General features: G+C 43.6%; 1 protein-coding gene across 4 annotated transcripts in view; it reads right to left on the minus strand.

Annotated features, from left to right (window-relative positions):
* The window catches only part of LOC146008032 (inactive phospholipase C-like protein 2), a 229,193-nt gene that overhangs the window by 29,213 nt on the left and 174,763 nt on the right, over nucleotides 1-25,217 (minus strand). For all 4 annotated transcript variants that reach the window (XM_083146904.1, XM_083146905.1, XM_083146906.1 and 1 more), the window contains one exon: nucleotides 12,376-12,451. In XM_083146904.1, coding sequence (XP_083003030.1) covers nucleotides 12,376-12,451 — 76 coding nt within the window. The remainder of the gene's footprint in view (nucleotides 1-12,375; nucleotides 12,452-25,217) is intronic.

A 25,217-nucleotide genomic window follows, 5' to 3' on the forward strand; every position in this document is an offset into this window, starting at 1 on the left:
ACAATGCTTAGATGATTTAATGCAGCTTTTGATATCCCTGCCTTTTGGGGATATCATATTTTTCAGACGTGCCTGTCTTCCTGTAAAAATTAGAATTAAAGGACTGGCCTTTTGTTCCTTTTGTCTTTCCTGTAAATTCCAAATGTTATGTACCTGAAGAGCACTTCTCCTTTGGACACTGAGGGTCAGCATAGCAGAAAGCATTTATGTTTCCAGTGTGTCTGCCCCTTAAAATCCAAAGCACGTGATGGGGGGAGCCTTTCATCTTCTATTCTGAAATCAATGGATCCTTCAGATGTATGGGTGAGAGACATAATGGGGAGGGTTTTTATCTTAGACCGCCAGGGACATCAACCAAAACAATTCTTTTTTGCATTACAGGGAAAACTTTCATAAGTTTAGCTTCTCAAAGATGACATTCACTCCCTTCTATCCTCAGGGCTAGTTATTCAGACCTAAAATCATGGGATTTTATACTAAGTTCTTTCTTGTAACATAGTCCGGCATGTTGTTTTGGCCCATCTGGAACATGAAATCTTTAAACACCAATCTTCAGGTGGACCGGTTAAAGATGGAGTATGTACTATGGGACAAATGTAATAGGGTATGAGAATCAGAGATTGAGCATGGACAGTTGCAAAAAATCTCTCGACTGTAAGTTTGGGTATTGTGTGTAAACCTAATTTGGGCCTCTATCTTCCTGTATGTGCATTGATTGGAATTGCAGAGTGAGTGGTAAGCTTTGTATTACATTGACTAATAACAGCATTGACGCTGCTAATATCACCCACATGTCTCTGTACTTATTTCTGTGAAATTTTTCCTACATTTCCAAGCAGTTTATGACTTTTATTTCTTACATCTTATGACTGAGGAAACATACTGAAATCTGGTGTACACATGATGTGCTCAGTCTCTGAACAGACAGTAATTAGGGTAATCAACGTAATTACTGGCTGGCGGAAGTCTGCTGCAGTGGAAGCAGAGAAGAAGGTATGAGGGATGAAAGAAAACAAAGAGAAAGTAATTGTGTAACGACAGACATGCTATTAACTAATAAATAGATATAGATAGGTTGCTATAAACAAATGAGAACAATATTGGTTTTCCATCTACAGTAGTGCAGCATTCACAGGTTCTGTGGTAGTGGGAGAACAGCCCTCTTCCGTCCCACAGGAGTGATTAAAATAGGTAGATGCTTCGTGTAATGTAAATAGTGGTCACCAAAGGATGCTCCAGCACCTTTGAAAGGTGCACTTTTCTAGTTTTCTACATTTAAGTTCTGCCATGGTATGATTCACTGAGCTAAGACACAAAAGTAAGATATGAGACACAAGGCTAAAATATTTCAAATGAGTAAAGGTAGAGGAAGCATAAAGGATGTGAAATTGAAGCACAAGCGAGGCGGTAAAGAAAGAGGTGAGCTACAAGAAGGTAAGATCTCTTTGAGTGATGAGAACTGAAGGGGAGTAAGTCTGGGTACACACCTGACTGACACATTGGTGGATCTGCTGTTGTGACAATCCAGATAAGTATGTACATGGCGATTAGTCGCTCAACATATCGGTCCGGAAACCAAGCTAGGTGGGCTTTTAAATTTGCGCAACGAACTGTGATGTTAGCTCCCCCACAGACTGCCCTTCCAAAAAGACAGATGCATTGATGTATTGGCCATCTGCTGTTCTGCACAGCTGACGTTGTATGTCAGGCTTGCAAGTTATCAGCCAGGGTGTACCCAGCATTTAGGTATATGAGAGATAAGAAAGGAAGTCTAGTAAGGGATGTGAGGGATGAGAAAGGGAAGGTGTGTCATGTGAGATATAAGAAAATAAAGTGAGATGAGAAAAGAAAGGAGGACCAGAAAGTAATGAGAATAATTCCCCCTTCCACACACCATTATAGACCTGGGTTATCGCCGGGTTGATGACTTAACGACCCGGGTTAAGGTGCAGAGGAAGCAACAGGCAAGCTCCGAACTACCAAACCCTAGTAGATATGCCTGAATGGAACTTATGCCTGGTACACACCAGGACGACTAGGGCCTGATCCCCTCAATCTAGATCCAATTCCGACCAATTGGATGTAGATTGTGTGGTGATTGGGCCCTTTTCTGTCCTGGTGTGGACCGATACCGATCCAATGCACGGTCCCGCGGGTCGGTCGTTATTCAGATCCTACCTGCAGCAGGTAGGATCTGAAGAACGACCATACAGCCGGGTGCGGGTCGCCATCGGATCGGACCCGCTCACGGTGCACATCGTGAGCGGGTTGTGCCCCCCCGCATAATCGTGAGTGGATCTGAAGAAACACTGACGACCCGCTCACAATGTGCATCGTGAGCGGGTTGTCGTGGTGTGTACACCACATAAGGTTGGGATTGAGGAGCTGGGGGAGCTGACAGTAAAGGGTTTCTCTAGCAACCAGAGGAATACCCCCTCAGGGCAGGGCAGGGAGGGTAATTCATAGAGGAAGGGCCCAAGGCAGATAGTGGTGGTAGGGGATTCAATTATTAGGAAAGTTGATAGGGCAATCTGTTATCGGGACCGCGATAGGCGTACAGTCTGTCTCCCGGGTGCTCGGGTACATCATATCACAGACCGGGTGGACAGATTATTGTGAGGGGCTGGGAAGACCCAGCGGTCTTGGTGCATGTTGGCAGCAATGACAAAGTCAGTGGTAGATGGGATGTCCTCAAAAAATACTTTAGGGATCTAGGCAACTTAGGAGAACATCTAAGGCAATAATCTCAGAAATATTGCCTGTGCCACAAGCTCGACCAGGGAGACAGAGGGAGATTAGGGAGGTTAACGTGTGGCTCAAAGACTGGTGCATGAGGGAGCGATTTGAGTTCCTAGAAACCTGGGCGGGCTTCTCGGTCAGACGACATCTCTTTTGCCACGACGAATGGCGCCTGAACGAGGAGGGGGCGGGGTGCTCGGGGGTAGAATGGTGGGAAGGCTTGAGGAAATTTTAAATTAGGCGGGTGGGGGGAGGGTATAGTAAGAAACCTTAAACCAATAAATGTGGAGAATTGAGGGCAAAGACAGCTACATTGTGGAGAAAGCAAGGGGAAAGGAGGAAAAAGGGAACAAGGTATACAAAAAGTGTATGAGAGACAAATAGCCAAGTACAAATATTGTCCATGACACTGATTTATCGTTTCAGGAATCTTCTGCAACGGTAACAGGTGACATGACAAGGGCAAAGGAAAAACGAGATCTGAAATGCCTTTTTCTGAATGCTAGGAGTTTAACTGGTAAAATTGGGGAACTAGAGCCCCTAATTTTGGAAGAAGATTTTGATCTCATAGGTAATACCGAAACTTGGTGGGATGAATCACATGAGTGGGAGGCTAACATAGAAGGTTATAGTCTGTTTAGAAAAAAACAGATGAGGTAGAAAGGGATGTGGGATTTTTTTTATATGTTAAACCATCCTTAAAACCATCTATACGAAAGCACAATGGAGTCCGTAGAATCCGTATGGGTAGAAATCACAGGTAATGTTAAAGGGGCTTAAAAAACTTATAGTAGGAACATGTTATAAACCACCCAACATAAATAAGGAGGAGGAAAAAGACCTCTTGCTACAGGTGGGAAAAGCGGCCGGCTTAGGGGACATTATAATTATGGATGACTAGTACTGCTAAGGGAAATGTTTTATTGGATGCCCTAAATGACCACTATTTGTATCATTTTATTGAAAGTCCAAACTTTGGTAAGTTTGAGGAGTCCTTAAAGTATATAAACTGGAAGGAATTATTTAGAGGTATGGATACTACTAAAAAGTGGCAAACTTTAAAAAAAATACTGCTGGAGGGCAATGATAAATGTAATCCTAGGGTAAATAAAAGAACAAAATGTAAAAGGAAACAAAATGTAAAAGGAAACCTATGTGGCTTAACAGCAAAGTCAAATTTAAAATAGCTAAAAAAAAGGATGGCATTTAAAGCTTTTAAACAAAATGGGACACCCAAATAATTTTCCACATATAAATAATGTAATAAGAAATGTAAAAATACAATCAAGATGGCTAAATTAGAGACTGAACGTAAAATAGCAGCAGATAGCAAATCTAATCCCAAAAATATCTACAGTTATATAAACAGGAAACGGTTAAGGAAGGAAAATATTGTCCCACTAAAAAATACCTCCCGTGACCAAGCACTGCAAAACGTACTTTGGGAACTTGCCGGATCACGTGGCGCACTCACGTGACCGGCATCCACAGGCTGGTAACAAATGCAGGGGGCAGCCAAAGGGTGACCACGTCACAGGACCAATACATCCGCCAGCCCTACGGATGCTGCAGAAGCTTCAGCTGCCGGACCCCAAACAAAAGGCAGAGGTAACCAATGGAAGTATCCAGTGGACCAATTCACATATTACCCAGCCACAGCGTGCATACACTATAGGGCTCTGTGTCTGTGTGCTACTCCATGCACCTTGAACCTGCCAATTGCAGATAGCAGGACAGGGAAACTATTACAACTCTTCTGTCATGCATTACCCTGCTCCTGTTTCTAACATACTAATTGTTAATTATGATATATAATCTGTGTTATGCATAACAATTTTCTCTTTATTTGTGTGTGGTCTGTCTTGGAGACAAATATTTTTACAAAATGTGACCTATGATTTAAATCCTTAATACCACCAATGACAATGACATTAATTAGGACAAATGAGGCTCACACCTAGTATCCCTACCAAATATTATACTATAGGCACAATTGGCCTTCAATTATCTTTATATTTTTGCAGCGTTGTAGATTTTAAATAACCTTTGTGCGTCAAGGAACTATCATAATTCATTTTAATGCATACTTATTAAAAATGACTTTTTTAATGCCGTAATTACACACTCATTTTTTGTGATGATATAAGGGTGCCCCCACTAAGAGCTTTCTTTTTTCTCTGCCTCTCTTGGCCATAACAATTTGATTGTTTATCTCAGGGTGCACCACTGACAGTCAATTACAAAGGCACTGAAAACCCAAAGTTATCACTTCAACAAACTCTGTTATGTACTGGCACATTCTTTTGTATCCAGCGTGGTTGTTAGATTCACTGTATTCCTGGTGGTAAAAAAAGGAAAGCTTTTTTTTTTGTCTTTGGTGACAGTCATACATATATCCAATGAAGATTGGATTGAAAACTTATCGAATATGTATGTTTTTATATTTAAAATGTAGAATAGCTTTTTTTAAAAACAAATATTTACAGTAATGTTTACGAACTTCCTGAAAACATGTTTCACAAAAATCAACACAGATTTGTTTCTGTAACAACAGACAGACAAGCCTGCTGCCAATTTTTCTGCTACAAAAAAAACCTTGCATTAATTCTGCAATCTGCTGACAGTGTCCCCACAGAGACTCATGGGATTTCCCTCTCCAGGAAATTATTAGCTCCATAAAACATGCCCTATTAATGGCTATTAATGGCTCTCAGAACTGTCTAAGTGGGGGATTGCTTGCACATATACAGTAACTGATCATGAAATCTGTTTATAAAAAGTGGTGCCAATTCAGATTTGGGAGGAAACAAAAAAAGTAACTGCACCTGAACAATTCTATTTCAATGCAAGGGATGCCGTCCTTTATTTTTTTGCATGCAGAGTAAATAATGGCTGCTTTTGCAAGTAGCACAAATGCTGGAAAGCTTAAATTTGACATTGCCATTTCAACCGGGGCACGCGCCTCTTAATGCTGGGGGTAAGTCAGACGTGGACGGATATATTATCACTATGCTAGCATATTGTAATGCAGCAGGTGGGGTCTGGTATAAGTGGATGCCTCCTACATGCTTGTGTGATCCAGTGATGTGTCTCAGGATGCAGCATTAGATGACCTGCGACATCGTCGGCCAGCTGAGTAACCCATGAGGTTACACAGACAGGGGTGTCACTCATGGAGGGGTGACACCAAAGTATTGACTCCTCCTCAATGGCATGAGCTTGGGTTGTGGACTGTAAAATTACATGCTGCACTCGGCTCCTGTCAGTGTGGGAGTTGGCACAGCAGACTGATTGGTCCCTGGGTGCAGCCCAGCATCTCCGGACCCCCGCAGTGCCCAAAATCAGGGTTCAGGCACAGTGACGGCTCTTACCCTTTTGGAGGAGGGGGCTGCCGCAATGCGGGCCCCCCTCTCTGCTGCCGCCGCACCTGCCGGTCCCCTGCACGGGGCCAATGAATGCGGAGTAACTGCGTACATACTGCGCATGCACTGGCCCAAGCCTCCATGGGCTGCTTTTGCAGCAGCCCCGGAGGCTTAATCAGGTTCCTGGGTCTGGCGCATGCACAGTATCATCCACGGTACTGTGCATGCGCAGAACCCGTTTTGGGGGCTGCCCCACATTTGCGCACAGTGACTGACAGGTTGAACTTCCAACAGGAAGTCACTGCCAGTTACAATGAAGCCATAGCAGTCTCACAGACTGCATCTGGCTTCACTTAGGCAGAGACAGCAGCGGATTTTACCGGGGGGGGGGGGGGGGGGGGGCTGCAGCCCATAGGTGAAAACCACCACTGTACAGCCGTGTACCCAATTTTTTAATGGAGCATAGCTTTGCCACTAACACTGTACATTGCTGCACCAGGTGTATTTTAAGGAAAAAAAACATTGCACAGACCAGTCACCGCTGATCCATCACCGAGGCCAGAAAATTTCATAAAACAGAGAGCCGGTCTACGGCACTCCCACAAAACAGAGTTGTTTTGGTAAACTGAGACCATCACAACCCCCAAACAACCGAAAACTGTCAATCGTCTGATGTCTGCAGCTAATTTGTAAGCATGCGTAATGCTGGGATACACTCCTTTTGCCTCCCCTATAGACTAACTGCATTCACTGTGTAACAATCGCAGCCATCCTTTATCTTCCAATATTTTCTGTAGGCACCCCTCGCTTCCACTACATCACCTTCTCACTGCTCATTTTAGGCTATACCAACTCCATTTTATCTTGCCCCTCTGAACTACTTCTGTACTGAAATATGGCTCCTCGTTCCTGTCCCATACCAGTCCTCACTCTCAGGTCTCACCCCTTCTCAATTTCTCCACCACTCACATGCACTTACAACCCAGACAACCTAATCCCTACCTCAACTGTCCCTCCCCATCATTTCCCTGCTCTCTCTGGAATGCTAGATCTATCTGCAAGAAGCTTTCAGCTATCCACAACCTCTTCATCTCCCACTTTTTTCACCTTAACGCCATCAATGAAACCTGGCTCTCCTCCTTTGATACTACTTCCCCTCTCCTATGGAGGCCTCTACTTCACCCACTCGGTCAGACCTGATGGCCGCCAGGGTGGAGGAGTGTGCATCTTTCTCTCCCCCAGCTGCACCTTCCGCGGCATCCCTCCTGAGCCCTCCCTCGCATTCTCCACCTTTTGAGGTATACACTATACGCCTCTTCTACTCCATTTACCTCCTTGTGGCTGTGATCTACTGCCCCCCGGCCCCTGCTCCCCTTTCCTTGATAACTTTGCTGCGTGGCTCCCCCACTTTCTCTCCTCCCACCTTCCCTCTATCATCCTCAGCGATTTTCATATTCCTATTATCAAAAATTCTGCCTCCGCTAATAATCTTGCCATTTCCGCCTCCTTCGGACTGTCTCAATGGACCTCCACCCCCACTCATAATCTCGGACACTCCCTTGACCTAGTCTTCACCCACAATTGTAATCTCTCTGATTTCTCTAATTCTTCCTTCCCAATCTCTGACCACAATCTGCTTTCTTTCACCCTCTTATCCTCCCCTCCCCCTCATTGCCCAGACCCACTGTCACCAGATGCAATCTCCGATATCTAGACCCAGCTATCCTCTCATTCCTGGAGACCTTCCTTTCTCCTCTTTCCACCATGATCTACCCCAACCAGGCTGCCTCTTTCTATAACTTGTTTCCTACCTCTGCTCTCAAATCTGTGCCCCCCCCCCCCCCCCTCCCCTCTATACTATCCCCCTCTGATGCTCTAAACTCCAACCCTGGAACAACAAACTTACATGGCTTTTACAAAAATGTGCTCGCTCTGCTGAATGCCTCTGGAAGAAATCTCACTCTCCGGCAGACTTCCTCCGTTTCAAGTTTATTCTCTCCTCCTACAGCGCTGCTCTCTCCCTTGCCAAACAATCTTTTTTCAAATTGCTCATCTCTTCTGAGTCCTCCAATCCTCGCCGTCTCTGTGAAACTTTCAACACTCTCCTTTGCCCTCCTCCACTCCTCCTCCTATCATCTCCCACTGCCACTGACTTTGCCTCTTTTTTCCTCTCTAAAATCAAGATAATTCGATACAATATCTCCTCTCATCTGCCTTTTGATGCTAACCCACCCCAAACATCTTCCCCCTCCAACTACCCAACTCTATTCTTCTTCAGCCCCACTACAGTTGAGGAAGTCCACTCCCTCATCTCATCCTCTCCCACCTCTACCTGTCCCTTGGATCCCCTCCGTTCCCCTCCCCCACCGGTTGATCCACCCTTTCTACTGGTATTTTCCCCTCTCTATTCAAACATGCTCTGGTCTCACCTATTCTTAAAAAACCAAACCTGGACCCTTTATCACCCATGAGCTACCGCTCTATCTCTCTTCTCCCTTTCGCTTCTAAACTACTTGAATGGCTGTTTTACAGGCATCTCACCAGCTACCTCTCTGATCACTCCATCCTCAATCCCCTTCAATCTGGCTTTCACCCACTCTACTTCCCTGAGACTGCCCTGGTGAAAGTCACCAATGATCTGCTGTCAGCCAAATCCAGGGGCCACTTCTCTCTCCTTATCCTTCTGAACCTCTCTGCTGCCTTTGACACTGTGAATCACGCCTTTACACACTCTAAAACATTGGCCTTTCTGGCACTGTCCTTAAATGGGTTACCTCTTACCTCACCAACCGTTCCTTCTCAGTTTCTGCCTCTGGCTCCTCCTCACCACCTTCCATCCTTTCTGCCTGTGTCTCTCAGATTCCATCCTTGGACCCCTTTTGCTCTCTCTGTACACCTCTTCCCTGGGTGCACTTATTCACTCCTTTGGCCTCCAATACCACCTCTATGCTGAAAACACACAAATATACATCTCATCTCCTCTCCTGACTTCTTTCCCCCTGTTCTCTCTCAGGTTTCCAACTGCCTGCTCCGCATCCTCCTGGATGTCGGAGCACTCTCTGAAGCTCAACATGGACACAACTGAACTCATTATTTTTCCCCCACCTAGAGTTACACCCCCTACTAATATCTCTATCACTGTTAGCAACACCATCATCTCCCCCGTTGCTCAACTCCGCTGCTATATAAGAAACTGTTAATAAATAAAATAAATGTAATCTCTCTATCTCCCCTTCCTATTAGATTGTAAGCTCTTCAGAGCAGGGCCCTCTTCCCTCCTGTTGTCAAAGCCCTCCTCTCTTCACATTTCACTCACAGCTCTCCCATACTCAAACACTCAGTGTCCATCTTCGTCCGCATACTCATCTCCATCTTTGACAACCAGCGCCTAGCAGCACATTGGTCAAGTCCTCACTACTTACATTTAAGCTGTAATGTGTATTGAACTGTGGCGCTCTTTTTACTTGTACTCTATTTTTGTTATTTATTGAATGTAAAGTTAAGTTTGTCTCCCTTGATTGTTCCTTTGTACAGCGCTGTGAAACACTTGTGGCACCTTATAAATAAAATAATAATAATAATATGTGCATTATACCAAATATTGGTACATTGCGTGCTTTATGGAAATCTGTCCACATCTGAAATAATCCATTCTGCTCCACCTGCAATGTAGCATGGTTCAGCCATGGAAAAAATTGTTTTGCTTTACTCCAAAGTATGAATCATCCCTAAGCTCTCCATCTCTAATGTCTGTGAATAATTAAGAATCCCTGTATATGCACATAGGAAGCATCAAACATAAACGCGCTTCACTGAGAACACGTTATTTGGCTTCTGAGAAATTAATAGGATCTCCAATTTCTTGGGAACCAATTTATTGTAAAATCTCAATTCCTGAAAATGTTATCACGAAATCACCCTGGAACTCTAATTATATATCTATGTATGCATAATAGAAGTTATTACTGAATGTGGGAGAGTGAGCACATGCATAGAAAAACAATTGCTTTCTGCTTTTATTTCTTTCATGCTCCTTTGTTGGCACTACTGCATACACATACACACAGCAGATTAGCGCAGTTAGTGTCAACTGTAGAAAAAGCATCATTCTATTTATAGCTGGGCTTACTGGAAAATTGTGCTTTTCATGCAGAATAGGGATATTTCCAGTAATGTGTGCAATTCTGCGTAAGCATGCAAACATTTAAATTGTTATCATAAAATATGCTAATGAAACTCTAGGGGTAAGACCTGTGCATATGTGGAGTTGTTTCTGACAGACAAAATCTTGTTATAGCTTTGCAAAATTAACATTTAAAACCAGAGGTGGAATCAGACTTCATTGTTTATTTACATATATTTTTGCTTGTTTTGAGAATCATTTAAAGTAGGGTGCAAGTTTACTCTTGAACGTGAGCAGAAACTTACAGACTTTATCATACTTGCATATCCTCCTGGAATGACTAGGAGGCCCACGGAAAGCTTGGCAAGTACTCCATAATTAATATAATTATTATTACAAGGTGTATTAAACTACAGTACAAGCAGCACTATGGCATCTTGCTGACAAAAAATACTATAACTTGTTCAACTACAAACATCAGTATGCACTGGAAGCAACAAACACTGTTTTCTGCAAAAGATGCAATGCAAATAAATTCATTAGACTGGCAGCCAATAGCAGTTTTCCTTTTCAGATGCAAGAAAATGCTATGTTCAGGGGAGGTGTATTTTCTTTATTACAGGTAGAGTATCCGCTATCCGGACATCCCTTATCCGAATTATTCCAAAAACCGTGGTTTTTGGAATCATTCGAATTTTTTTTTTATTTTTTTTAACCCCCCCCTAACCCTCTTTTCATACTTACCAAGTCCCCAGGCGTCCACAGCAGGCCTCCGGCATCTTCTCCAGGGTCTCCAGCGGTCCCAGGAATGCATTGCGCGAGTGTGCGCGCGCGCCGGTGACGTCACCGGTGCGCGCGCACACTCGCGCAATGCATTCCTGGGACCGCTGGAGACCCGGAGAAGATGCCGGAGGCCTGCTGTGGACGCCCAGGGACTGCGTGGATGCCGAGGGACCACCGGACACCATCAGGGGACAGGTAAGTATGCTTTAAAAAAATATATTCCAAAAACCGCAAAATTCCCCTATCCGGAATGCTCGTGGTCCCGAGCATTTCGGATAGGGGATACTCAACCTGTATTATTATTATTTTATTTATTTTAAAACTTCAATCTGTAACCATACACAAGTGCAAAATAACCTAAACAATATTGGAAACACACACACATATACATACCATATATACTCGAGTATAAGCCTACTTTTTCAGAACATTTTTTATGCTGAAAAAGCCCCCCCTCGGCTTATACTCGAGTGAGGGTCCCACTTGAGTCAATAAGTTTTCCCAGTTTTTTGTTGTAAAATTAGGTGCCTCGGCTTATATTCGGGTCGACTTATACTCGAGTTTATACGGTACATATATAAATCTTTCTCCCTCTCTCTAGTTGTGGGCTCAGATGCTTCTTCAACTAGCCTTCTCCGGAGAGCCATGGTGAGCCATGGCACACCAATGCTAATTATCTATTATTATTATTATTATTATCTATTGTTCTTAGGTGCAATACAATACATAGAACAATACAGCAGGGGATTAGCAAAGTATTAAGTCCGACAGCTCTGACTCACTTAATCCTATTAAAGGGCTAGATGAGGATGGCTCTATCTGTAGGATTACATGGACACTGTATAAGTGTACCACGTCTCCTTACATGACTCGCTGCTCTCGCCATGCTTCGGGCACAGTTATATTATCCTTCTATGCCCATTGAGATGGCAAAGTTGGTTAAAAAAAATCATGAAAAACTTATGTCGACCCATTCGACAATGTCAACCTTTTTCATGTTGCCCTTTTTCATTCGTCACCCAAAAGTGGTCAACCTTTTGACTGTCAACCTAATGACCGCATACCATTGCATTGGGGTGGCAGCAGTATGAATGACAACGGTCACTGGCAGGCATGTATTCAGGAAATTATATCAGATTAAGACTTGTTTTTAAATCTCCACCACACCCTGTACTCAGCAGATACTGGGTACAGTATATCGAAACCACATAAAAAAAAAATCTTGGGGTTACGTGCAAATTTTTGAGCCTTCAGCATATTGTATTGTAATTACTCCTCCCAAAATAGCTGTTCGTAGGCTTTTTAGGAAAGCACACCGATCGTAGTAATAAAACAGTGACCCATTTTAAAAGAACAAACATGTCTTACCTGCTTTTTGCACTTGAATTATTTTGCTGTACACAGCATCTGAAGTCTCTATTAATGTTCGACTGGCCTGTATAAACTGAAAAGAACAGAATCTCACATAAGACATGGGGTATTTTTTATTGAGCTATTTTTATTAGATTATAAATTGTGCATTTACAATTTTAAACAAAACCACTACAAACAAAAGAAAGAAAGGTGAGAACAATAATAATATAAGCACAGGCCAATCATAGGAGAAAATACTGACATTCAAGGGCCGCACATTAGAATTTTTGTAATATTAAAATCTAACTTAAAATATTGAGCAAAAACAAGAGGAGGGGAAAAGATTTTAAAAAAGCGGGAGGAGAGAAGGTGTTAAATCGACCAGCCAAAAGAAAATTTGGAGAGAAGGAAAGAATCACTGAAACAAGACATTTAAAACACTAAATTCGTCAAGAAAAAAATAAATGGAATGTTAAGCAGGGTCCAGAGCTGGGGAGATGGTTGCCCCCTTATACCCCTTTCACACCAGAAATGCAGAGACCAACCCAGGAATTAAGTTCCAGGGACGTGCAAGGACATTCCCGGGTTGGGACCCATTCACACATGCTTTTGAAACAGGGACAACCCGGGTTGTCAACCTTTCACACTGAACCCGGGATGACCTTGCATTTCTATGAGAATCTCATTGAAAATGGCATTTTTTAGGCCCACAAATATGAGGTAATTAGGGAGAGGGATAAAGGGAGAGAGAGGGCAGTCCTTTGCAGACATTGCAGGCTTTCAGTGTTAAATAGCACAGCTGGGGTATGTTGTGCCACAGAGTTTGCACAGTGTCTTCCTGTATGATGTGTGATTGCCAATGCAGCCATTCTTGGCTTTCTGGCTGTCAAGGGTTAAAATGCACTTCTGGGGTCTGTGGTGCCACAGAACATGCAGTGCATCTCCCTTCACACTCTGCTGTCTCTGGGCATGTCAGTGAGCGTCCACCACAACAGAAAGTTGCCCTGCTAGCAAATCAGCATAAGCAGAGGCAACACGGGAAGGAGGGACATGCCCTGCACCTTTCACACCAGCCAGTAGTCCGGGAAGGACCCGGGAGCAACCCTGCAGGGTTGAAATGCCGGCAAATTAACCCGAGAATTTGTCCCTGGAACCTTTCACACCGGCGCTAGTCGCGGGTTGTTCCCGGACACAACCTGGGAATTTAGGCCGGTGTGAAAGGGGTATTACTTGTGATCTAGCATATCTGAATTCTAGTCATATACAAATTTAGATTGTTTTAGGAATAGCATACATACTTTTTCATGTTTAACAGTGAGATTAATTAGTGAGAGCCAAGCTTCAGCTTCTAGTCCCTCAGAGGTCATCCATGACCAAGCAATAGATACCTTTGCCAAAGTACATACATGTGTAGTAAAAATTTAGTATATTTAGCAATATAATCATCCTCAAATATATCAAGACAACAGCCCTTTGGGGGGGTGTATAACTCTAGGAATACCCATGTCAGACAAAATTGACTTCACCCTTTTCCAAAACTCAGTCACCTGAGAGAAATCCCACAATAATTGTCAAAAAAGAGAATGTCCGCCAAATCTGCATAACCTGACAGGTGTAAGACACTGCAGGATAAACAGTTGGATTTGCTGCACTCTAAGAGACACACAATAATATTGCATAGTGTATGGGGGCCTTTAGATTAGCACCTGGTCAGATTTCAAGGACATGCTTGACAGACTAAATTTGTCACATGCACTGTAGTTTTTAATTAGATGTATTCCAAAAACATGACAGCATTGGCCAGCACTGGAGTTGTGTAGCCTTATAGCACTGTGGCAAATATAGGACACGCAGATTGTGTGTGGGAATAGTAAAAAACCATGAAAAAAAATCACACTTTATCCCTCTTCTGCCAAACTTTACAGTTGACATAATGCAGTCAGGCGGGTAATGTTCTCCCGGCATCAGCCAAACCCGAATTTGCCAAACAGAGAAGTGTCATTCGTCACTCCAAAGAACAAGTCTCCACAGTACAGTATTGGTGTGCTTTACACCACCCCATCCAATGCTTAGCATTGGAATAGTTGATATTAGGCTTCGTGGCAGCTACTTGACCATGGAAAAACATTCCATCAAGCTCCTGCTGCACAGTATTTGTGCTTAAATTAAAGCCAGTGTAGTTTTGGAACTCTTCAGCTATGGAATCAGCAGAGCATTGGTGATTATCGCCCCATGCGTCTTAGCTCTGTGAATTGACTTGGTCTTCCACTTCATGGCTGAGTTGCAGTTTCCCCTAAATGCTTCCACTTTCTAATAATACACTTACACAATATCCAGCATGGATGAAATTTCATGAACTGTATTATTGCAAAGGTGACTATCTTGTATCATGGTATCTGATACTATCACTGTACCATGCTTGAAGGTACTGAGCTCTTCACCATGACCCATGTGTCAGAAATGTTTGCCAATGGAGAATGCGTGGGTAGGTGCTTTATTTTATGCACCTGTGGCAATGGAAACACCTGAATTCAATAACTAATAGGTAATGCTTTTGTCCATATAGCGTATGATCACGGTGTGAGTGGTACAAAGCATTACTGGTGGCCACACACAATGAGATGTGCTAGGTGTGATTTGAGCCATATAATTTGTGCTATACAATTTGAACTGTACAGTGGGTGCGATTTGAAAGGCATGAGATTTGAACTACACTACAATAGTCAATTACAGGGTACATGCGATCTTGTTCAAAATGACCTTCCTGCACATACTTTTTTGCCTTACAAAGGAGTGCGCATCGCAAGGCAAAATAATCAGGGAGTAATCTGAACTAGATGTGATGCTTGTGAAGATACGGGGTTCCTCAATCACTCAGACACCGAGCAGATGAAACCAAAATATGGTTTATTTTTATCACAGCACACACATGTAGCTAAAGACCGGAACAAGAGGCAAATGTAGCATAAAAACATCCGGGTAGCAAAGTCCTTGTAGCATCACAGTCCAAATAACGAAACTATCACTTATTCCACACAGCAGTGATAGCAGAAAGTCCACACGATACCTAGACAGAGCATAACCTCTTGGTCCAGGACAGTCCATCAAATTCCTCTCCTGGCTTGTGTGCCAGTCATTTTTAAAAACTTCCAATTTCCCACGGGGCTTAAACTGCCAGTGGGCCGGTACTTGGTTCGGATTGGTGGACCCCAGAGTCAGACACATCCCCCCAGGTAATATCCAGCTGGCCATCTGCTGCAGCCCCCCTGCTGGGTCGGTTCCAGTAAGTCTGCTAGTGACCAGTGATATGCAAAGCAGTGTCAATACAACGAACAATAACCAGCTAATTACGTTGTGTGGTGGTCACCCCCTGTGGACAACCTTCCTGTTGATAGCAGGGGAATTTGATCACCCCCTGTGGTGATTGTCCTTCAGCTATCACCCTCATGTAAATAGCAGGAACAATAATCGGCTGATTACATTATGGGCTGATCACCCCCTGTGGACAACCTTCCTGTTGATAGTAGGGGGATTCGATCACCCCCTGCGGTGCCCGGTTCCACAAAGTCTGGTATTGATCAGCAAATGCAGATAGAGACACAAACCCAGTCTGATTACATTATGTCCTGATTACCCCCTGTGAACAACCTTCCTGTTGATAGCAGGGAAATTGGATCACCCCCTGTGGACATAACATATGGGTGAATCCATGCAATGTTCTTTCCTGGCTATTTCCTGTCAGACCATATTTGGCAATATACAGTCTAATACTATGGTACACACAGATATGGGGAATAGAAACATCTATGGAGAATAAGAGGGTACAGACGGACTAAAATAGTACATTAATTACTACACCTAATAAAATATCATAATTACAGTCTTACGGTCAGTTTGCTAACCTCACATTCCTTCCCCTACTATTTTAGTTCCTGTACCAAGTTGTTCTGGAACCAATAACAACCTGTAGTGGGATGCAGAGCAGAGAATCTGAGGTTTGGATCTACCACCTGAGTCCCACAGAGTGACATCATACCAAACCCATCTTGTAAAAGGCGGCTGGTTTGCAGAAGCAGCAAGGGCAATATCACAATATAAGTTATGCATGTTAACTAACAAGTCAGTTAGCAATCCCCCGTCCTCAAATGTGGGGTACCCCCCCTCTGCAACATCGTAAACTTTCACACCGGGCACACCTATAGGGTGTGCTACTACTTTTGTCTCTGGCACAAGGGGGCAGGGAGCAGTTTCCACCTCCCCCTCTTGCCCAAGGAACATCTGCCAAACGGCAGCCCAATATCGGAGCCCTGGCCCTGGCACTTCCGCCACTCTGTCAAGTCCTTCCCCCCTTAAACCCAAACTAGGGGCATGGCAAATTTCAGTACAGCATTTGGTCTCAATGCCCAGGGCTGAGAAGGGACCCTCCATCAGGAACAATTCCGCTGGTGGCTGCAGGGCAGGCTGGCCCAAGGCCAGTCCTACCCCCTCAAAAGCCTGGGTCTCACCTGCCGCTTCCTCTGCGCAGTCCTCAGTCTCCAGGATAACCACCTTCCCCAGCTGAATATGCTGGGCAGCCTGAAGCACGACATCATCTGCGACTGGTATGCTTGTGGCCTGGATGTTGTCGGATACTCCTCTAACCACGGTGATCTCCTCCTGGACGCAGTCCTCATAGATCCCCTGGCAGCAGGTTAAAAATTCTGCATCTCCCACCTCAGCAAAAGGGAAGCAGTAGTGCAGCTCCTCCCGGGGTGCCTGGCTCACAGGCCCCACTTCCTTCATTTTGGGGATAACCTTCCCCTGTATAGAACACTGAGCAGCTTCTTCTCTAGGCTGTGGGAGAAGCTGTTGCAGGCGGTGCCTTTCATCACGCCCCCTGCGACACTGATCTTGCCATGCTGGGGTATCCAGGAGCCCGCGATCAATCGCCTCTTCCTCTGCCACAATAAAGCACTCCTCCAGACACTCCAATTGTTCCCACACACTCAGCTGTGCACCGAAATGGAGGATACATGCCCGATAATCGGTAAATGCTTTTGTAGGATCTCCCTGATCGTGAAGGATCTGCTGAAGGATTTCCCCGCGAGTGCAGGATTGGATGGGTATACCTCGCAGCTGACATTCTGCTATCAGCTCCTCCATACTCATTTCTTCAAGGGCAGTTAGGGGCCCCACTGACAACGACCCTTCTCTTGCGGTAACAATTAATTCTGTGGCAGACCCCTCGGTTGTCTGCCCAGATTGCAGTAGCCCCCTTCTAGACCTTTCCTCTGGTTCTATCTGGGGCATCAATTTATTCTGGACTTGTCCTTCAGCCTCAGAATATTGTCCACTTTGTAGCATATGGGTAACTGTAGCAATCACTTCCTCTGTAAATTCTACAAACTCTGGCTCCCCCAGCAGATTCCAAGAAGTGGCCTCACCTTTACAGTGCAGGAATGCATCCCCCAGGTAACACAACTTGTCCTGAATGCTGGATACTCTCCACCCGCTGATCATCTGCTGAGCTTCTTCCCAGTACTCCCAGATATACTGCATTTTTCTGACAATAAATAACAGATCCGGCTTCCCAGCCTGCCGATACACTGAAGAACCTCCATCCCTGAGCTCCTCTGCTTCAGGGGTCTTGAGGCATGGATTTTCTTTCCTTGGAAACATTTTCCCTTTCCACAGGAATGACACCTGCTCACTTGCTGAACATCACCTTATTGCATTTTCCGTTTCCTTACATACGGTTTGATCCTCTGTTCTCTGTGCTTTCTGTGCTCGATGGTTGGTGTCTGAATGATCCCACTGTCGCTGCCGCCAAATGTGAAGATACGGGGTTCCTCAATCACTCAGACACCGAGCAGATGAAACCAAAATATGGTTTATTTTTATCACAGCACACACATGTAGCTAAAGACCGGAACAAGAGGCAAATGTAGCATAAAAACATCCGGGTAGCAAAGTCCTTGTAGCATCACAGTCCAAATAACGAAACTATCACTTATTCCACACAGCAGTGATAGCAGAAAGTCCACACGATACCTAGACAGAGCATAACCTCTTAGTCCAGGACAGTCCATCAAATTCCTCTCCTGGCTTGTGTGCCAGTCATTTTTAAAAACTTCCAATTTCCCACGGGGCTTAAACTGCCAGTGGGCCGGTACTTGGTTCGGATTGGTGGACCCCAGAGTCAGACACATCCCCCCCAGGTAATATCCAGCTGGCCATCTGCTGCAGCCCCCCTGCTGGGTCGGTTCCAGTAAGTCTGCTAGTGACCAGTGATATGCAAAGCAGTGTCAATACAACGAACAATAACCAGCTGATTACGTTGTGTGGTGGTCACCCCCTGTGGACAACCTTCCTGTTGATAGCAGGGGAATTTGATCACCCCCTGTGGTGATTGTCCTTCAGCTATCACCCTCATGTAAATAGCAGGAACAATAATCGGCTGATTACATTATGGGCTGATCACCCCCTGTGGACAACCTTCCTGTTGATAGTAGGGGGATTCGATCACCCCCTGCGGTGCCCGGTTCCACAAAGTCTGGTATTGATCAGCAAATGCAGATAGAGACACAAACCCAGTCTGATTACATTATGTCCTGATTACCCCCTGTGAACAACCTTCCTGTTGATAGCAGGGGAATTGGATCACCCCCTGTGGACATAACATATGGGTGAATCCATGCAATGTTCTTTCCTGGCTATTTCCTGTCAGACCATATTTGGCAATATACAGTCTAATACTATGGTACACACAGATATGGGGAATAGAAACATCTATGGAGAATAAGAGGGTACAGACGGACTAAAATAGTACATTAATTACTACACCTAATAAAATATCATAATTACAGTCTTACGATCAGTTTGCTAACCTCACATTGCTATTGGAACCAAAAAGTTATCGCACGCGATAATGGCACCGTCTGTGGGCACCTTTAAACAGGAATACAGAATTCTCAGTAGCACAGAGTATGAAGAGAAATGTACAATTTCCTCAATTAAACCTATTTTCCTAAACAGCTCATGTACACACTTAGGGGGTTATTTTGGTTCACTCTTTCTGACAAATTCCTTCTTAGATGGACAAAACCATGTGAAGTGCAGAGGAGAAGATGTAACAGGTGCAGATAGAATTAGATTTTGTGAGTTATTTTGTTTCTGTGCAGGGAAAATGCTGACTCCTTTTATTTTTACACTGCAATATAGATCTCACCAAAATCTAATTCTCTCTGCACAAGTAAAATCTGCCCCACCTGCAGTGCACATGGTTCTGTACATCTAAGAACAAATTTGTCAGAAAGAGTGAACCAAAATAACCTTTTTAGTGCTGTGATGCACAGTCACAACCTGCTCTGTTCTCGGCAGATACTGATTGCTTCAGCTAACCCACTGGTTTAGAGGAAATATAAGGTCAGTTTTTTTAATGTCATGACTATTCGGATTATCTCAGCTAGTGAAGTCAAGTCTAGTATGTATTATTACAGGAACAGATACAAAGCCCACAAATAGCCTTCTATTTATACCTTTATATTCATATACTGCGTGCAGGCCAGCCTGTGTATTCACGATATATGAATGAGTGTCCCTCTCAAGTTAGTACAGTGCATGTTCTGTGGGTGATGTGTTTTGTTTATAATCTGCTGACTCATAGTAATTGTTGGCGCTAGAATCTTTTCTATTGATTTGCTGTGAATGCCGCATGGCTTTCATACAGATTTCCAAACATTCAGATGATTTTTTTTCTCTCCGATCGATAGGGATAAAATAACTAAATAGTGTATTTTATAATGCCCAGTGACAGATAGGGATCTGTATTCTGTGAAATAAGAGTGCAGTGCATTGAGTGTGACAGAAAACAAAGTGTATAGCATGGTATATGGAATGCAAATCTGCAAGGAGCTGACTGAACACCCGAGCCAATAAATTTACATTAAAAGTATAGTCAGAGTGCAGCTAATAATTGTATACCATTGTCAGATCACTGTAACCATTTAATAGTGTATATACATGGAGCAGCGCTTATCTAGCTGGCTGGCTCGCCATAGCAATATGTCTCATTGCGACACGCGACGGGGACGCGAGAGAACCTTACACGTTTGCGCGTGCATTGCCGCAAATGGGGTGCAGGAGCGTCTCGCACACATACCAACCCCACGATCTTGGCATGCCAAGAGCGGTAGAGAAAGAGGCAGCTCCATCTATAATAGAAGCAAAAATAATACAAACTATAAATCAATTTATAAAGTGTAATATTGATAACCTCTTTCTTAAAGTAGTGCAGTTTAGAGCTTGCTGTATGCATTCCAGGATGGACCACATTGTCCTCTCCTTTATCAAAAGCAGGAAAGAGCTTAATAGGACCAGTTTTAAAATACTGCATATGCTTCGAAAGCTAGAAAATGTAGTTTCACTTGCTGCCAACTGATGGCAGTGTTAACCTGCTCAAAGCAGATGCTTCCAAAGCTAGTAGATGTAGTTTCACATGCCAACAGATGGCATTGTTTTCAGAGCCGCATGGACACTATATAGAGAGAGATAGAGATAAAAAAATAAAAGGAACACTTAAACAACACAATGTAACTCCATCAATAAAACTTCTTTGAAATCAAACTGTCCACTTAGGAAGCAACACTGATTGACAATCAATTTGACATGCTGTTGTACAAATCGAATAGACAATAGGTGGAAATTATAGGCAATAAGCAAGACAGCCCCAATTAAGGAGTTGTTCTGCAGGTGGTGACCACAGACCACTTCTCAGCTCCTATGCTTTCTGGCTGATGTTTTGGTCACTTTTGAAAGCTGGCGGTGCTTTCACTCTAGTGGTAGCATGAGACGGAGTCTACAACCCACACAAGTGGCTCAGGTAGTGCAGCTCATCCAGGATGGCACATCAATGCGAGCTGTGGCAAGAAGGTTTGCTGTGTCTGTCAGCGTAGTGTCCAGAGCATGGAGGCACTACCAGGAGACAGGCCAGTACATTAGATGTGGAGGAGGCCGTAGGAGGGTAACAACCCAGCAGCAGGACCACTACCTCTGCAAGGAGGAACAGGAGGAGCACTGCCAGAGCCTTGCAAAATGACCTCCAGCAGGCCACAAATGTGCATGTGTCTTCTCAAGCGGTCAGAAACAAACTCCATGAGGGTGGTATGAGGGCCCGACGTCCACAGGTGGGGTTTGTGCTTACAGCCGGTCATACAGGCACGTGGAGGCCACACACACTACTGAGCCTCATTTTGGCTTGTTTTAAGGACATTATATCAAAGTTGGATCAGCCTGTAGTGTGTTTTGCAAATTTCATTTTGAGTGTGACTCCAAATCCAGACATTCATGGGTTAATAAATTAGATTTCCATTGATAATTTTTGTGTGATTTTGTTGTCAGCACATTTAACTATGTAAAGAACAAAGTGTTTAATAAGAATATTTTATTCATTCAGATCTAGGATGTGTTATGTTAGTGTTCCCTTTATTTTACAGCTGTGCATGGAACTTTGTCACATTTTGCATGTGAAAATATCCTAATAACTTAGGTACTCTCTTGTGCAGAGAGACTCCCACCGTCAGCATTTCACATCTGCTATTCACTTACATAAGCGGGTACATCAGACATACCACAGCCTTCTCTTTTTTTTTTTTAGCCACCTCCTACTATCTCCCCCAAATACTGGCTACCTGTCACTCACTTTCTAAATAGGTCCTCTGTGCATCTGCAATCAGAAATCACTCACTCAGAATGCGCAGTGCAGCTTTGGTGCGGGCACAGGGGAAACCGTTCCATTGCATCTGACATTGGCACTGCACTTTCCTCTGAATCTGTCCAAAATACTGTGGAAGATATATGGCCGAGTAGCTAGGCAGCATATGCGTACCTACAAATAGTTAAGTATATAAACTACCGAACACGTCTCAATAGATGAGTACATATCCAAGAAAGCAAGTGATGCATAACTGGGCTATATTTAAATATTATGCAACACTGTCTTGATTAAAAAAACAATCCTAGAATACAGTAAACTTTAAACAAAGGGGTTTACAATGCTGCAATTATCACACAAAAATAGTTGTGGACAATAAATACAAATGACCTATACTAAATCATATACTATTTTTGATTAGACTTTACTATAGTCTCCATTCCCTCTGTCCAAATGCACTGAGCGTTTTTGCCCAGAGTGTATGGACAGCAATAATTGCTGTATGCACTGAGCAATTTTTCCCCTGCCCAACAATTATTGCCACTGTGAACGGCTTTCCATAGCAGGGCACTATGGAAAGCCGTTCAGTCTGCTGGTAAAAGCAGCAGACGAATGGGGTCACCGGCGATTATGTGGGAGCACGTATTAGTGCTCATCGCCTGTCCATACACACTGGGCAGCATTTGGAGCTGAAAGCAGCTCAAATTATGAAACAGGAGCAGCTTTCAGCTCAAAGTCACCCAGTGTGTATGGGCCTTAACCTTTCATCCTTTCCCACTTCAATTATTTATTTTTAAGTTGTATGACTTGTTACTACCCATCGTGTTTAGAGATGATACAATATAAGGTTTATTTATTCAAATGTACCACTACATTGTTTTCCAGTTATTCGATAGTATTCAATGCTCCCGAATTACCGTTTTTTTTCCGCAAATCGGGCTGTTTTCACTCCTTGCAGTGAATCTATTTCACGGAAAATCTGATTCACCCTATTCAAGGTTCACTGTTCAATGAAAGCGAACAGTGAATGCCGGCCAGTTCTCCGTTTCATGCTCGCTGCAATTTGCTGGTGTATTTCAATGGGGTTTTCACTGGGATTCGCAGAGAGTGTATTCAATGCTAGGATGGCAAAATGCTTTCTCCCTGATTTTTGCCATGAGTCACCATTTTGCATTCGACATCTTTTTAAGGTGTACTGGAAAGTGATCTTTTAAAAAAAAAGGTGTTTTTTTTGGTGTAAAAAAATCAGATATTTTTTTTCTGTGAAGGGGCATGCTATTTTTATTAATGTGCTTGAAGCACATTAATATATATTTAATTTTTATTTAATTTTTTTAACAATTTTTTTTTACACTTTCACCAGCAGGGGGCCGGGATCCGCTCATTAGATATTCATATATTCACTTCACTCTGGTCCCGGCTTGTTACGTGCGGGACCAGAGGAGCGGCTCCCTACCCCAGCCCCGGCTTCCTACCCTTGCCCCTCCCAGGGGGCAGCCTATGCTGCCTGTGCCCCGGGAGCCCTCCCACACAAATTCTGGGGCAAGCAGGGAGGCCCTGCCTGCCTCCGTCCCCCGGCTCCCTGCTATAAAATTCGCCAGCAGGGGCAGCGAGCCCCTGCTGCATTGAATAGGGTGACAGGGAGGGCTGGCAGCGAATGCTGCAGCCCTCCTGAACCCTGCAAATGCGCAGCAAATCCTAAACAGGATTCGCTGCACATGCAGAAAAAAAATCATTGAATACTCCCCATTGTATTGATACAACTGCATGTCTCCTGTGTCTTGTGTAAGCATATTCAAGGATGTATGACTTATTTTCTCAATAAAAAAAAATTAGTATTAAAAAGAAATTAATGACAAATGGTAATTTAATTGAAAAAAAAAAGCAGTATTGGAGTCTGGCACAAAATAGTAATAATGTGCATTTTGTCTGTCTGGGTGGCATAATGTGTAAGGGGCGATATTATATAAGGGACCCTACTATTGTGGTGCATAATGTGTTTAAGTGGTATATTGCATGGTACACTACACAACCCCTTTTCTGAATCACGCATGCCCTCTGCACACGCATACCCTCTGCGCACGCATACTTACAGCCTTCACTTTTCCATACCCCCACTTCTAAATTTCTACTTCGACCACTGCATTGCACTGTGCGGTTATTGTAATACATTCGGAACAGGGCGAATTCTTGCAGCTTATAAGTCAAACAGAATCAGCCCCTGTATGCGTACACCAGCCACTAAAGAATGTATGTCGTATAAAGTAATCTATTCCTGCAAGACCACGCTCCTTTTTTGAGTGAGGAAAAACCCAAAATTCAGAACTAGGACCACTCATTTACCATCTTTCTAGTTTTGCCTATGTCTGAGTATTTTCTCTCTCCTCTAGAACTTCCTCTCCTGCCTTATAAGAATGTCTACAGGTATTCAAATGTGCCATGGTAACACACCTGTTCATTAATGCCTACCAGATTCTCAACATAAGTTATATCAACTGTATCTACTCCCTCATCCCATCTTATCTGTTTATGGGCCAGATTCTCTAAGCTTCAAAAGTGATAAAATGGAGAGTGATAAACCACCAGCCAATCAGCTTCTACCTGCCATGTCACAGACTGTGTTTGAAAAATGTCAGACAGGAGCTGATTGGCTGGCTGTTTATCACTCTATTTTATCCCTTTTGATTCTTATAGAATCTGGCTCTATATCTGTTTTGATCAGCAGGGTGCCCCTCAACTCTTGGATCTCATCCTGCACTACCCTTAGCTCCCTTCCAGGCACAGCCAGTGACTTTGATCACTTGTTTTTGTTTACCTTTCTAAGAGTCCAGGTCATAGGGTGCTACTCATGATCTTATTTTGTAGTATAACCTTTTTACAATTGCAGCATTACAGGCTTTTTTACCACTTTTATACTGCATTGTTTACCCTATTGTAATTCTCCATGTAAGCCATATAAATAAAGGATAATTCAACAACAACAACAAAAATAAAATTATTTAGTTGCCAAACATTATTTAGAATTTGGATATCAGGTTTAGGTACTGTGCTATATGATCAGAAAGAAATAAAAGCTCATCCTGGGTCTTAAATCCCGGGTCACTTACCCTGCTTTTTACAAGGGTCGTCGACCCGGGATGACCCTTTCACACTACACAAATTGCCC

The sequence above is a fragment of the Crinia signifera genome, chromosome 6 (assembly GCF_055691185.1).
Source record: "Crinia signifera chromosome 6, ASM5569118v1, whole genome shotgun sequence".
Taxonomy (NCBI): domain Eukaryota; kingdom Metazoa; phylum Chordata; class Amphibia; order Anura; family Myobatrachidae; genus Crinia; species Crinia signifera.